The sequence below is a fragment of the Panthera pardus genome, unplaced genomic scaffold, assembly GCF_024362965.1.
Source record: "Panthera pardus isolate Hobbes unplaced genomic scaffold, ASM2436296v1 HiC_scaffold_12, whole genome shotgun sequence".
Taxonomy (NCBI): domain Eukaryota; kingdom Metazoa; phylum Chordata; class Mammalia; order Carnivora; family Felidae; genus Panthera; species Panthera pardus.
This window is the reverse complement of record NW_026526677.1, coordinates 8,916,970-8,928,227: the sequence shown is the minus strand read 5'-3', so window position 1 is coordinate 8,928,227 and position 11,258 is coordinate 8,916,970. Positions and strand designations below refer to the sequence as shown.

The 11,258-nt window shown below is 42.7% G+C and overlaps 1 protein-coding gene across 1 annotated transcript; it reads left to right on the top strand.

Annotated features, from left to right (window-relative positions):
- Window positions 1–238: 238 nt before the first annotated feature.
- On the top strand, window positions 239–5,700 carry LOC109246980 (solute carrier family 22 member 10-like). The gene is made up of 3 exons (XM_019415334.2): window positions 239–640; window positions 1,792–1,895; window positions 5,649–5,700. Exons 1-3 carry the CDS (start codon window positions 239–241, stop codon window positions 5,698–5,700), a joined length of 558 nt encoding a protein of 185 aa, XP_019270879.2.
- Window positions 5,701–11,258: the final 5,558 nt, after the last annotated feature.

The window sequence follows — 11,258 nt, the reverse complement described above, 5'->3', positions numbered from 1 at the left end:
TATATAATTTTCTCTGTGGCTCTGCTAAAAAATTAACGCCTCCTGGTTCCAAAAGGGCTGGGGATCCCGTTTCCACTGCTCTGCTGCAGGAGTGATGTGAGTGAGGCCCATTGATAAGAAGCTGGTGTGAGGTCACACTGACGTAGTGCGAGTTAATAAAAGGAAGCCTTTTTGTCCCTTTGAATTTATCTCCATAAAGTCATTGTGTCTCCTCTGGAGGATCACCTGTTCATACTCAATGGCCTTTCAGGAGCTCCTGGATCAGGATGGTGGCCTGGGGAAATTCCATATCCTTCAGACAATTTTAGTTCTTCCCTTCATGCTGATGCTATTATGCCATATGATTTTGGAGAACTTCACTGCAGCCATTCCTGGTCATCGCTGCTGGGTGAACATCCTTGACAATGACACAGTCTCTGCTAATGATACTGGGATCCTCAGCCCTGAGGCCCTCCTCAGAATCGCCATCGCATTGAACTCAGAATCGAGGCCAGAGAAATGTCAGCGCTTTATCCATCCCCACTGGCAGCTTCGTCATCTGAATGGAACCTTCACCAACATGACTGAGCCAGACACAGAGGCCTGTCTGGACGGCTGGGTTTATGACCAAAGCTCCTTCCTCTCTACCGTTGTGTCTGAGGTAAGAGGCCCCTTTTACCTCTTGTGAGTACTAAGTCTGGGTATTTAGAATGACAGAATAAGCATGATTCAAGTGTTCAGTTACTGTGTAGGTATTGTAGTCAGTCAGCTCTCTTTCATTCTTTTAGCAAATAGAGATTGCTTATCTTCTTTTTTAAAACATTTTTTTAATGCTTATTTATCTTTGAGAGAGACAGAGACAGAATGTGAGTGGGTTAGGGGCAGAGAGAGAGAGAGAGAGAGAGGGAGACACAGAATCCAAAGCAGGCTCCAGGCTCTGAGCTGTCAGCACAGAGCCTGATGTGGGGCTCAAACTCACAAGCTATGAGATCATGACCTGAGCTGAAGTCGGATGCCCAACGGACTGAGCCATGCAGGTGCCCCTAAAACATTTTTTAATGTTTATTTCCTTTTGAGAGGGGGAGGGGTAGAGAGAGAGAGGGAGACACAGAATCCAAAGCAGGCTCCAGGCTCTGAGCTGTCAGCACAGAGCCCGACACGGGGCTTGAACCCACGAACTATGAGATCATGACCTGAGCCAAAGTCGGATGTTTAACTGAGCCACCCAGGTGCCCTGTGATTATTATCTTCTTAATTGCCAAGCACTTACATTGAATTTGAGGCCAGTGAAATCAACCAACTAGACGTGAATTCCATATCAGAGGTCTTTAAATATAAGGTGAATAGTAATGATTAGACAAGTAAATACTTGATATAATGTATTATTTGTTGGTCACTTGTTCTCAGCCTAGTCACAAATTGCAAATACCTGTATTAATTAAAAAAAAAAAATCTCCATGCCCTGAATACTTCGCAGACAAGCAAATCAGTGTATTTCACTCTAGGTGAGAAATGCAGGTATCAGTATTCTAGAAAACCTCCTCAATGTTTTCAGTGTGTGACCAAGATTGAGAACCCCTGAGGTATGGAATGCTAAGTGAATATAAAGATCGCCCCTAATATAACCTAGAAGATTTAGTTGAGGATTTCTAGAGAAAGTCATGCTTAAATTGAGACTTGGATGATATGGGTAAGTAAATGTAGGAGAGGGAGGCTGGAGAGCATGTCCACTGATGGTTGTGGCAGCAAGTGAACACTGAGGGACTGTGAGCTGCTGTGAAACTCCCCTGTGCTGGTTTCCTTCTCTTCCAGTGGGACCTCGTATGTCATTATCAGTCACAGAGATCAGTTGTTCAATTCCTATTCATGGCTGGAATGTTGGTGGGAGGCTTCATATACGACCCTCTCTCGGACAGGTGAGTGTCTCCAGCTCACTGCTGCCCTTATTCCTTATGGTGTTTTCATCAGCTTATAATGAACTCTTTCATAAAGAAGTCTTTACTGAGTTCCAATATACAGTTTATACTGTTGTGGGTTGCCTCGGTTCCCACGGAGCTAGAGAAGGAGGTGGAGAATTAGAGTGTGTGATAAGAGCCATTTTGCTGCACAGATATCTCTGTACAGGACACAGAAATGACATCTCCATGAGACCTGGGGGCATTTCAGAACAGTATTTATAGGGAGGTACCATACTTCCATAGATTCCATAATACCATAATTTCCATTTAGAAAGATGAGAAGGAGTAAACTATGGGCAGGGAGGGAAAGGTACTCCAAGACGGCGGGTTCAGCCTGTTTGAAGACAGAGATAACGCACAGTAAGGAGATAGAGATCTTCAGCGTAAACTGTCAACAAGGCTGACAGACATGTGCAGAACTCTCTACCTGACAACAGCAGAACACACACGCTTTCCAAGTGTATGTGGAGCTAGACTGCATTTAAGGCTCAAAACCAGGAATCAGTAGAGTTCAAAGGATCAAAATTATACAAAGCATTGCCTCTGATTCCAACAGAGTGAAACTACAAGTCAGCAGCAGAAGCAAAACTGGAAAACGTACACATTCATGGAAATCAACCAGCATGCTTACAAAAAACCAGCGGGTCAAGGAAGAAAGCACCAAGGAAATTAGAAAATACTCAGCGATGAGTTAGATAAAAAATTCAACGTACCAAAACTTATGGGATGTAGTGAAGACAATGCTCCGTGGGAGATTGATAGCTATAAATACCTACATTGAAAGGTAAAAAAGAGAAACACCACGTCCACAAGAGGGAAGAAGAGGGGGTCCCTAGCCTTATCTCCACATAAAAACAAGGATTTAACGGTCATCCACAGACAAGATGCCTTTGTGGGAACCATGGGATTCAGGTCAGAGGTTTCAAAAGCTCAGTAGAGGCCAAGACTGAGAAGAGCAGCCCTGAGAAGGCAGGCCTACACTCTAGCAGCAGGCCTACTGATCATGGTCTTGGCTAGGGACCTGAAAGGAGCCTGCCCCCTACAGACCCAGTCCCAGACCCACTTTTCTGTGATCCTGCCACAAGCCTCATCCACCAAGGGGCCCAGGAAGTGCCCTGTTCATTGGTGACCTTGATAACAGACCCACTGATCTCAGACCTCACCACAGACCTTGAAGCAGCCCTGTGGCCCTGCTCTCCAGGGTCCAGGGCAGTCTTGCCAGACCAAGGGCCTGGCAGGAACCACACCAACCCCTATCACCAGTAAAAAGCCCACTAACCTGGCCTGACTGTGGACCCCACAGCAGCCGCACGACCCAGCTTCAGCTTCACCCACCCATGATCTCGGAAGCAGTCCTATCAGTCTGGGGGACTCAGGAGAAGGTCTTTATCTGACAAAACCAGTCTATGAAGTCAGGACATGTCTGCTCCTTTAAATGTAAGGCTATGTGATCATGAAGAATCAGGCAAACGAGACACCACCAAAAGACACTAATAAAGCCCCAATAACTGCCCCTAAAGAAATGGAGAGTCATCAACTTATTTTTTTAATTATTATTGAGAAGAGAGAGAGGGAGAAAGAATCTTAAGCAGTCTTCACGTTCGGCATGGAGCCCAACGCGGGGCTCCATCCCACAACCCTGGGATCATGAGCTGAGGCCGAAATTGAGTTGGATGCTCAACCGACTGACCCAGGAGTTCCCTTTTTTATTATTATTATTTTTTAAATTTTTCTTAAAAATGTTTTTTGATGTTATTTATTTTTGAGAGAGAGAGAGAGAGAGACAGAGAGACAGAACATGAGTGGGGGGAGGGTCAGAGAGAGAGAGGGAGACAGAGAATCTGAAGCAGGCTCCAGGCTGCAAGCTGTCAGCACAGAGCCCGACATGGGGCTCAAACCCACAGACCATGAGATCATGACCTGAGCCAAAGTCAGACACTTAACTGACTGAGCCACCCAGGTGCCCCATTTTTAAAAATTTTCCCATCAACTTCTTGACAATTCAAAATACAGTAAAACCTTGGATTCTGAGTAACTTGTTCTGTGAGTGTTCCACAAGGCAAGCAAACCTTTTTAACAAATTTGAACTTGGTAAACGAGTGATGTCTTGCAGTATGAGTAGTATGTGCTACCAAATGTCACATGATCACAACTGAACCAATGGTTCTTCTCTCTTTCTCACTGTGGGATTGTGGATGATTATCTCCCAGGCTCAGATGCTTGATCTCAGGCCACAGTGTTTGGCAAAAATCAGTGCTTTTTCAGAATGTTGGAAGGTGCCCACAACTGGCCCTAGGGTATTTTTTTGTCACTTCAAAGCACCTATAGACAGTCCTTTGCTTTTCTATACGAGAGTAAGCTGAGGAATGCTTTGCTTCATTCTTTGTCAGCCTTCCAGCAGATGTAGACCCTTTCCTCTGCTGCCTTATTGCCAGTTACATTAAATACCGTATATGACAAAAGTTTATTAATACTGTATTGTAGTCAACATCCATGTAAGTGTATTCAATGGCCCCTATGCGGGAAAAGGTTGAAAAGAAAGATGGTAAGAAACAGATGATTATGGTGGAAATTAAGAAGGAAATGACCGAGAAGTATGAATGAGGTATGCGAGTGGCTGAAATTGCAAGATTTTATAAGAAGTCTACCTCTGCATCTCATCTGCAGAGGAAGAGAAGAAAGAGGCGGAAGAATCCCTCACTTCATATGACATTACAGAGATGAGTAAAATGTGGGAAAGAGTGAAAAATTTTGTAGAAAAGCACCACCCAAATAAGGCTGTAGCAGTGAGAGTGATGTTTAGTGACAATGCAATGTCACATTTGTGTGAAATCCTCAAAAGGAGGCAGAAGCAAGTGTCATTGGATAGGTTCCTTGTTAAAGCTGCATAAAAAGAAAAAGATTCCACGGAGCCAACAGATACCAGTGATTCCGTTAGTGATAGTGAAGGTTGTCCTACACGATAACCCTCCTCTCTCTTATCTCCCTCACACCAGCCATGAAGGTTTTCAAAGGTAAGTGCAGGTTAATTTGTTTATTTTTCTTTACATTTTGTGTTTTCTTTGTTATTTTATGTTATATTGTAATCATTTTTATATGAATATTTTGGGGTTGTGGAACAAATCATCTGAGTTTCCATTATTTCTCATGGGGAAATTCGCTTTGGTATATAAGTGTTTTGAGTTACAAGCATGTTTCCAGAACGAATCATGCTCACAAACCAAGGTTTTACTGTAATTATCTTAAGGAAGTTCAAGAAATATAAGAAAGACAGATAAACAACTACATGAAATCAGGAAAACAGTACATGGACAAAATGAGAAGTGTAATAAAGCAACAGAGAACAACAAAAAAAGAACCAAATAAAATCCTGGAACTGAAGAATCCAGTGACTGACCTGAAAAATTCAATAGAGAGCTTCAATAGCAGACTTGATAATGCAGAAGAAAAAAAATAAGTGAACTTCAGGAGAGGTCTTTTGAAATTACCCAGCTAGAGGAAGAGAAAGAAAAACAAATTGAACAATAGTTCAAAAAGCATATGAGATGTATGGGGCAAAATCACATAATGTATGGGGGACAATGAGATAATGTATGCATCATTGGTGTCATAGAAGGAGAGGAGAGACAGAAAGGGGCGGAAAGCTTACTTAAAGAATGACTGAGATCTACCCAAATCTAGGGAGGGAAATGGACACCTTGATTCATGAAGTTCTCAAATAGGTAGAACCCAAAGGGGTCAATGCCAAGTCCAGTACATCTAAATTCTGAAAATTTAAAGATAAAGAGAGAATTTTGAAAGCAGCAAGAAAAAAGCAATTTGTCACATACAAGGAGGCTCCCAGAAGACCATTGGTAGGTTTCTCAGAAACCCTGCAGGCCAGGAGAGGGTGAAATGATGTATTTAAAATATTGAAAGACAAAAACCTGCCAACCAAGAACACTTTATCTGGCAAAACTGTCTTTTCATACCATATGATTTCACTCACATGTGACATTTGGGAAACAAAACAAATGAACAAAGGAAGAGAGACAAACAAAAAAGGACTCTTAACTATAGAGAACAAATGGGTGGCTGCCAGAGGGCAGAGTGGAATAGGTGAAGGAGATTAAGAGCACACTTACCATGAAGAACACTGAGTAATGTATAGAATTGGTGAATCACTATATTGTACACCTGAAACTAACAAACACTGTATGATTAAAACAAATTAATTATACTGGAATTTTAAAAACTATAAACAAAGGGGTGCCTGGGTGGCTCCATTGGTTGAGTTTCTGACTTCAGCTCAGGTCATGATCATACAGCTCATGAGTTTGAGCCCCGCATCAGGCTCTGTGCAGACAGCTCAGAGTCTGGAGCCTGCTTCAGATTCTGTGTCTCCCTCTCTCTCTGCCCCTCCTCCACTCGTGCTCTGTCTCTCTCTCTCAAAAATAAATAAACATTAAAAAATTAATTAAAAAACTATAAACAAATAAAACCTGAAAAAAAAAAAAAAGAATGAAAGAGAAAGAAAGACTTTCCTAGACAAAAACTGAGTGAATGTGAGGGTGTCTGGGTGGTTCAGTCAGTTAAGCGTCCGACTCTTGGTTTCAGCTCAGGTCATGATCTCACGGTTCATGAGTTTAAGCCCCATGTCAGGCTCTGGAACAGTGTGGAGCCTGCTTTGGATTCTCCTTCTCTCTGCCCCGCTTTGGTTCTCGTGCCCCTTCTCTGTTCTCTCTCTTTCTCTCTCTCCCTCAAAATAAATAAATAAACTTAAAAAAACCCTGAGGGAATGTGTTACTATTAGACCTGCTTTACAAGATGTGCTGAAGGCATTTCTTCAAGTTGGAACAAAAGAGCACTAAACAAACAGCAAGAACGTTTATAGCAGGGTGAGGGAGTTTCTGGTCCAAGATGGTGACAGAGGAAGACCCTGAAGTCCCCCTTCCATGGAACACACCAAAGTACCCCTATATATATAGAACAGTTCCCCCTGAAGAAGAACTGAGGGCCAACCGAACAGCTTCTGCACAACACAAGACAGACAAAAAGGCAAAGAAAACAGCAGGGGAGACTGGAGACGGTGGTGACAAAGGGAACCCCTTCCCCGACACTGTGAATGTCAGTGGGGACGGACAGTGCTGAAGGACTAGGAACGATTCCTCTGTCCTTGGGCACAGAGGGAAAAAAAGGAACTAATATTACACTGTATAATAACTAACCGGAATTTAAGTAAAACCTTGAAAAAGAAAAAAAAAATCATTAAAAAAAAAGTAAAAAAGCAGAGCGGCTAGCATATGAAAGACAGTACTAAGATTACGCCAGCCAAAGAGGTGAAGCTGTGCGAATACTCTCCAGGCCAGGGGGACTGGAGAATTACAGGGTTCATGCTCCCCTTCCCCCTTAAAAGCCCAGAGGAGGGCAGGGTCTGGATGCCATAACCGGCTTGCTGCCTCGGAAAGCCCTGGATCCACAGGCCCCCACCAGCCCTGGTTGAGCTGGGGCACTGAAAATAAGCCGTGGATTTTTTTTTTCTTTCATTTTCCCCTTCTTTTTTCCTTAAAAGGCCATGGCTTTAAAAAGAAACTAGCATATCGAAGAGCCAGCCCTAGAACTTTGCCAAACAGGGTGGAAAGGAGCTGCTAGAATGCTCTCCAGGAGGGTGGGGCTGATGGAAACGGTCCACACTCCCTTTCCACCTTGCAAGAGCACAAACGGGAGCATAGTCTGGGCACTGTTACCGCGTCACCCCGCACTGAACACCTTGAGACACCCTGGCTTGCACCCAGTTCAGCTTCAGCTGTCCTGCCAGGTTTCCCTCAGGGTGGACAGCCCCGGCATAACCCAGCTGGCAGCTACTTCACCTCCAGGTGTCCTGCCAGGGCACGTTTTGCAGGAAGAGCCCAGGGACCGCCCCGAGTTATGTCCGTTTTAGCTTTAGCTGTCCTTTCAAGATCCCCCTTGGGCACGGTGCCCCAGTAGCTGCCTCAGCTCCAGCTACTTCTTCTGTGTGCCCGCTGTGCAAAGCGTCCTGGAACATCCCAGTTTACATACGTTTCAGCTGGAGCGATTCTGCCAAGGTGACCTCTGTGGGTAGAGCCTCGGCTCTCCCCCTCCCCCAGCTTGCACTCACTTTAGCTTCAGCTATCCTGCCAGGGGACCCTCTGCATAGAGAGCTCAGGGACCTCCTAGCCCGCATACTACATCAGCTCTAGTCACCCTGCCAAGGTACCCCCTGCACAGCATGCCTGGGACACCCTTGTTTTGCACCCATTTCAGCTTCAGCTGTCCTGCTAAGGTGCCCTCAACACAGAGAACCCTGGGATACCCCAGCCTGCATCCACTTCAGCTTTAGCTGTTTTGACAGGGTGCCTGCTATGTGGAAAGCTCCAGGACACCCAGCCCACACCAGCCACAGGTCCAGGCAGCTAGCAAAAGCCACCAGGCACACACAGTCTACACTGGGGACAACCATACACAAGACTGTTCCTTCAAGTTTAAGAGAAGTAGCTGTTCTGCCATATCCATAAAAACAAACACAGGAAGTCAAGCAAAATGGGGAGGCAGAGGAACATTCTCTAAAGGAAAAAAAAACAAGAGAAAAAAAAACCTCAGAAAAGAACTAAATTAAATGGAAATAAGCACTATGTCTGTTAAAGAATTTAAAGCAATAATGATAAAGATACTCACCAGACTGGGGAGAATGGAAGAACTCACGGATACCTTCAATAGAGAGATAGAAAATATTAAAAAGAACCAGTCAGAGTTGAAGAATACAATAATTGAGATAAAAAATACACTAGAGGGAATCAACAGTAGGTTAGAGGATGCAGAAGAACATATCAGTAAAATAGAAGACAAGGTAATGGGAAGCATCCAAACTGAACAGCAAAACAGGCAAAAGGATTTTTAAAAAATGAAGATAGGTCAGAGAAAGATATCATAGGATTTCACTTGTACATGGAATTTGAGAAACTCAGCAGATGAACGTAGGGGAAGGGAAGGAAAAATAAGATAAAAACAGAGAGGGAGGCCAACCATAAGAGAGTCTTAAATACAGAGAACAAACTGAGGGTTACTGGAGAGGGGAGTGTGGAGGGGTTGGGTTACATGGGTGATGGACATTAAGGAGGGCACTTTTCGGGACGGGCACTGGGTGTCATATGTAAGAGATGAATCACTGGGTTCTACTCCTGAAGCCAACACTACACTGTATGTAAACTTGAATTTAAATTAAAAAAAAAGTGATAGGATTGGTCAAGTGATTTCTTGGACAACACTAAGCAAACAAACATTCACATTATAGGGGTCCCAGAAGAAAAAAAGAAAGAAAGGTGCAGAAAACTTATTTGACTAACAACTGAAAACTTTCCTAACCTGGGGAAGGAAATAGACATCTAAGTCCAAGAGGCACAGAAAGTTACAAACAAGATGAACTCAAGGCGGTGCACACCAGGACACATAAATTAAAATGACAAAAGTTAAAGATAAAGAGAGAATCTTAAAAGCAGCAAGAGAGAAACAACAAGTTACCTACAAGGGAAAACATATAAGGCTGTCAGCTGATTTTTCAGCAAGCCAGAAGGGAGTGGCATGATATATTTAAAGCGCTGAAAGGAAAAAAAATCTACAGCCAAGAATACTCTATCTGGCAAGGTTATCATTCAGATTTGAAGGAGAGATAAAGAGTTTCCCAGACAAACAAAAAATAAAGAAGTTTATCACTACCAAACGAGCCTTACAAGAAATGGTAAGGGTGTGTGTGTGTGTGTGTGTGTGTGTGTGTGTGTGGATTTTTTTAAGTGGAAAAGAAATGGCTATAGTTAGACATAAGGAAACTATGAATAAAAAGATGTAAAATATGACAGGGTATATATAAAATGTGGAGAAGGTAAAATAAAAGAAATGGAAAAGGAAAAGAAAAAGAAAGGAAGAAAGAAAAAGAAAGACTTTTTTCTTTTTTTTTTTTAATTTTTTTTAATGTTTTTATTCATTTTTGAGACAGAGAGAGACAGAGCATGAATGGGGGAGGGTCAGAGAGAGGGAGACACAGAATCTGAAACAGGCTCCGGGCTCTGAGCTGTCAGCACAGGGGCCCGATGCGGGGCTCGAACTCACGGACCGCAAGATCGTGACCTGAGCCGAAGTCGGCGCTCAACCGACTGAGCCACCCAGGCGCCCCATCTTTTTGTTTTTTTTTTTTAAATAAAGAATGTGTTTGAATTTGAATGACCATCAAATTAATATAGACTGCTATTTACTTAGGAAACACCACATATAACACTATGCGAACCTCATGGTAAACACAAACTCAAAACCTATAATAGATACACAGAAGATAAAGTAAAAGAAGGTCAAACACAACACTACAGAAACTCATCAGTCACAAAGCAAAAAGAACAACAGAAGAAGAAAGGAAGAGAGAACTACAGAAACAACCAGAAAACAAATAACAGAGTGACAATAAGTACATACCTATCAATAATTACTTTAAATGTAATTTAAAGCCCCAGAATGACTGACTAACTCTTGATTTTGGCTCAGGTCATGATCCCAGGGTTGTGGGACTGAGCCCCACACGGGGCTCTGTGCTGAGTGTGGATCCTGCCTAAGATTCTCTTTTTCTCTCGCTCTCTGCTTCTGCCCTTCTCCCCTGCTTGCACTCTCTCTCTCAAATTAAAATAATAATAATAATAATAATAATAATAATAATTAAAAAAATGGGAGGACATATTGTCATCTGCAGCAGCATGAATGGAGGGGAAGTTGGTTATGCTAAGTGAAGCGAGCCACACGCACGACAAATACGGTGTGACTTTACTTATATGTGGAATCTGAAATAGTTGAATCAGAGAAGCATAATGTAGGGTGGTGGTTGCCAAGATTCTGGGGTAGCAGAAGGAGGAGATATTGCTGAAAGGGTAAAAAGTTCCAGTTTTGGAGGATGAGAAAGTCCTGGAGATGTAATGTATGGCACAGTGAATGTAGTTAACAGTACGGTTTTGTCTTCTCCGAACTTGCTAAGAGAGTAGATCTTCAGTGTTCTCACCACGTTCAAAAATGGTAGCTCTGTGAGATGACAGACATGTTAATTAGTTGGGTTGTGGCGATCATTTCACAGCATACAACTACCCAACATCAAATTATACACCTTAAATATATATAGTTTTTCCTTATCAATTATACCTGAATAAAGCTAAAGAAATTTTAAAAGACGTAAAAAACAAGAAAGATAAAAAGTTAATAATTTACACCTTAAGGCAGTAGAAAAAAAAATCTAAATCCAAAGCTAGGACAAAAGAGGTAATAAAAATTAGAAGGAAGATAAATAGAAAA

Bases quoted from the DNA above. Each gene is read 5' to 3' on its own strand.
- LOC109246980 (XM_019415334.2), top strand. From the start codon at position 239: ATGGCCTTTCAGGAGCTCCTGGATCAGGATGGTGGCCTGGGGAAATTC. The intron at 641-1,791 runs GTAAGAGGCCCC...CTTCTCTTCCAG, and splicing joins TCTCTACCGTTGTGTCTGAG to TGGGACCTCGTATGTCATTA. The intron at 1,896-5,648 runs GTGAGTGTCTCC...TGATTCATGAAG, and splicing joins TACGACCCTCTCTCGGACAG to TTCTCAAATAGGTAGAACCC.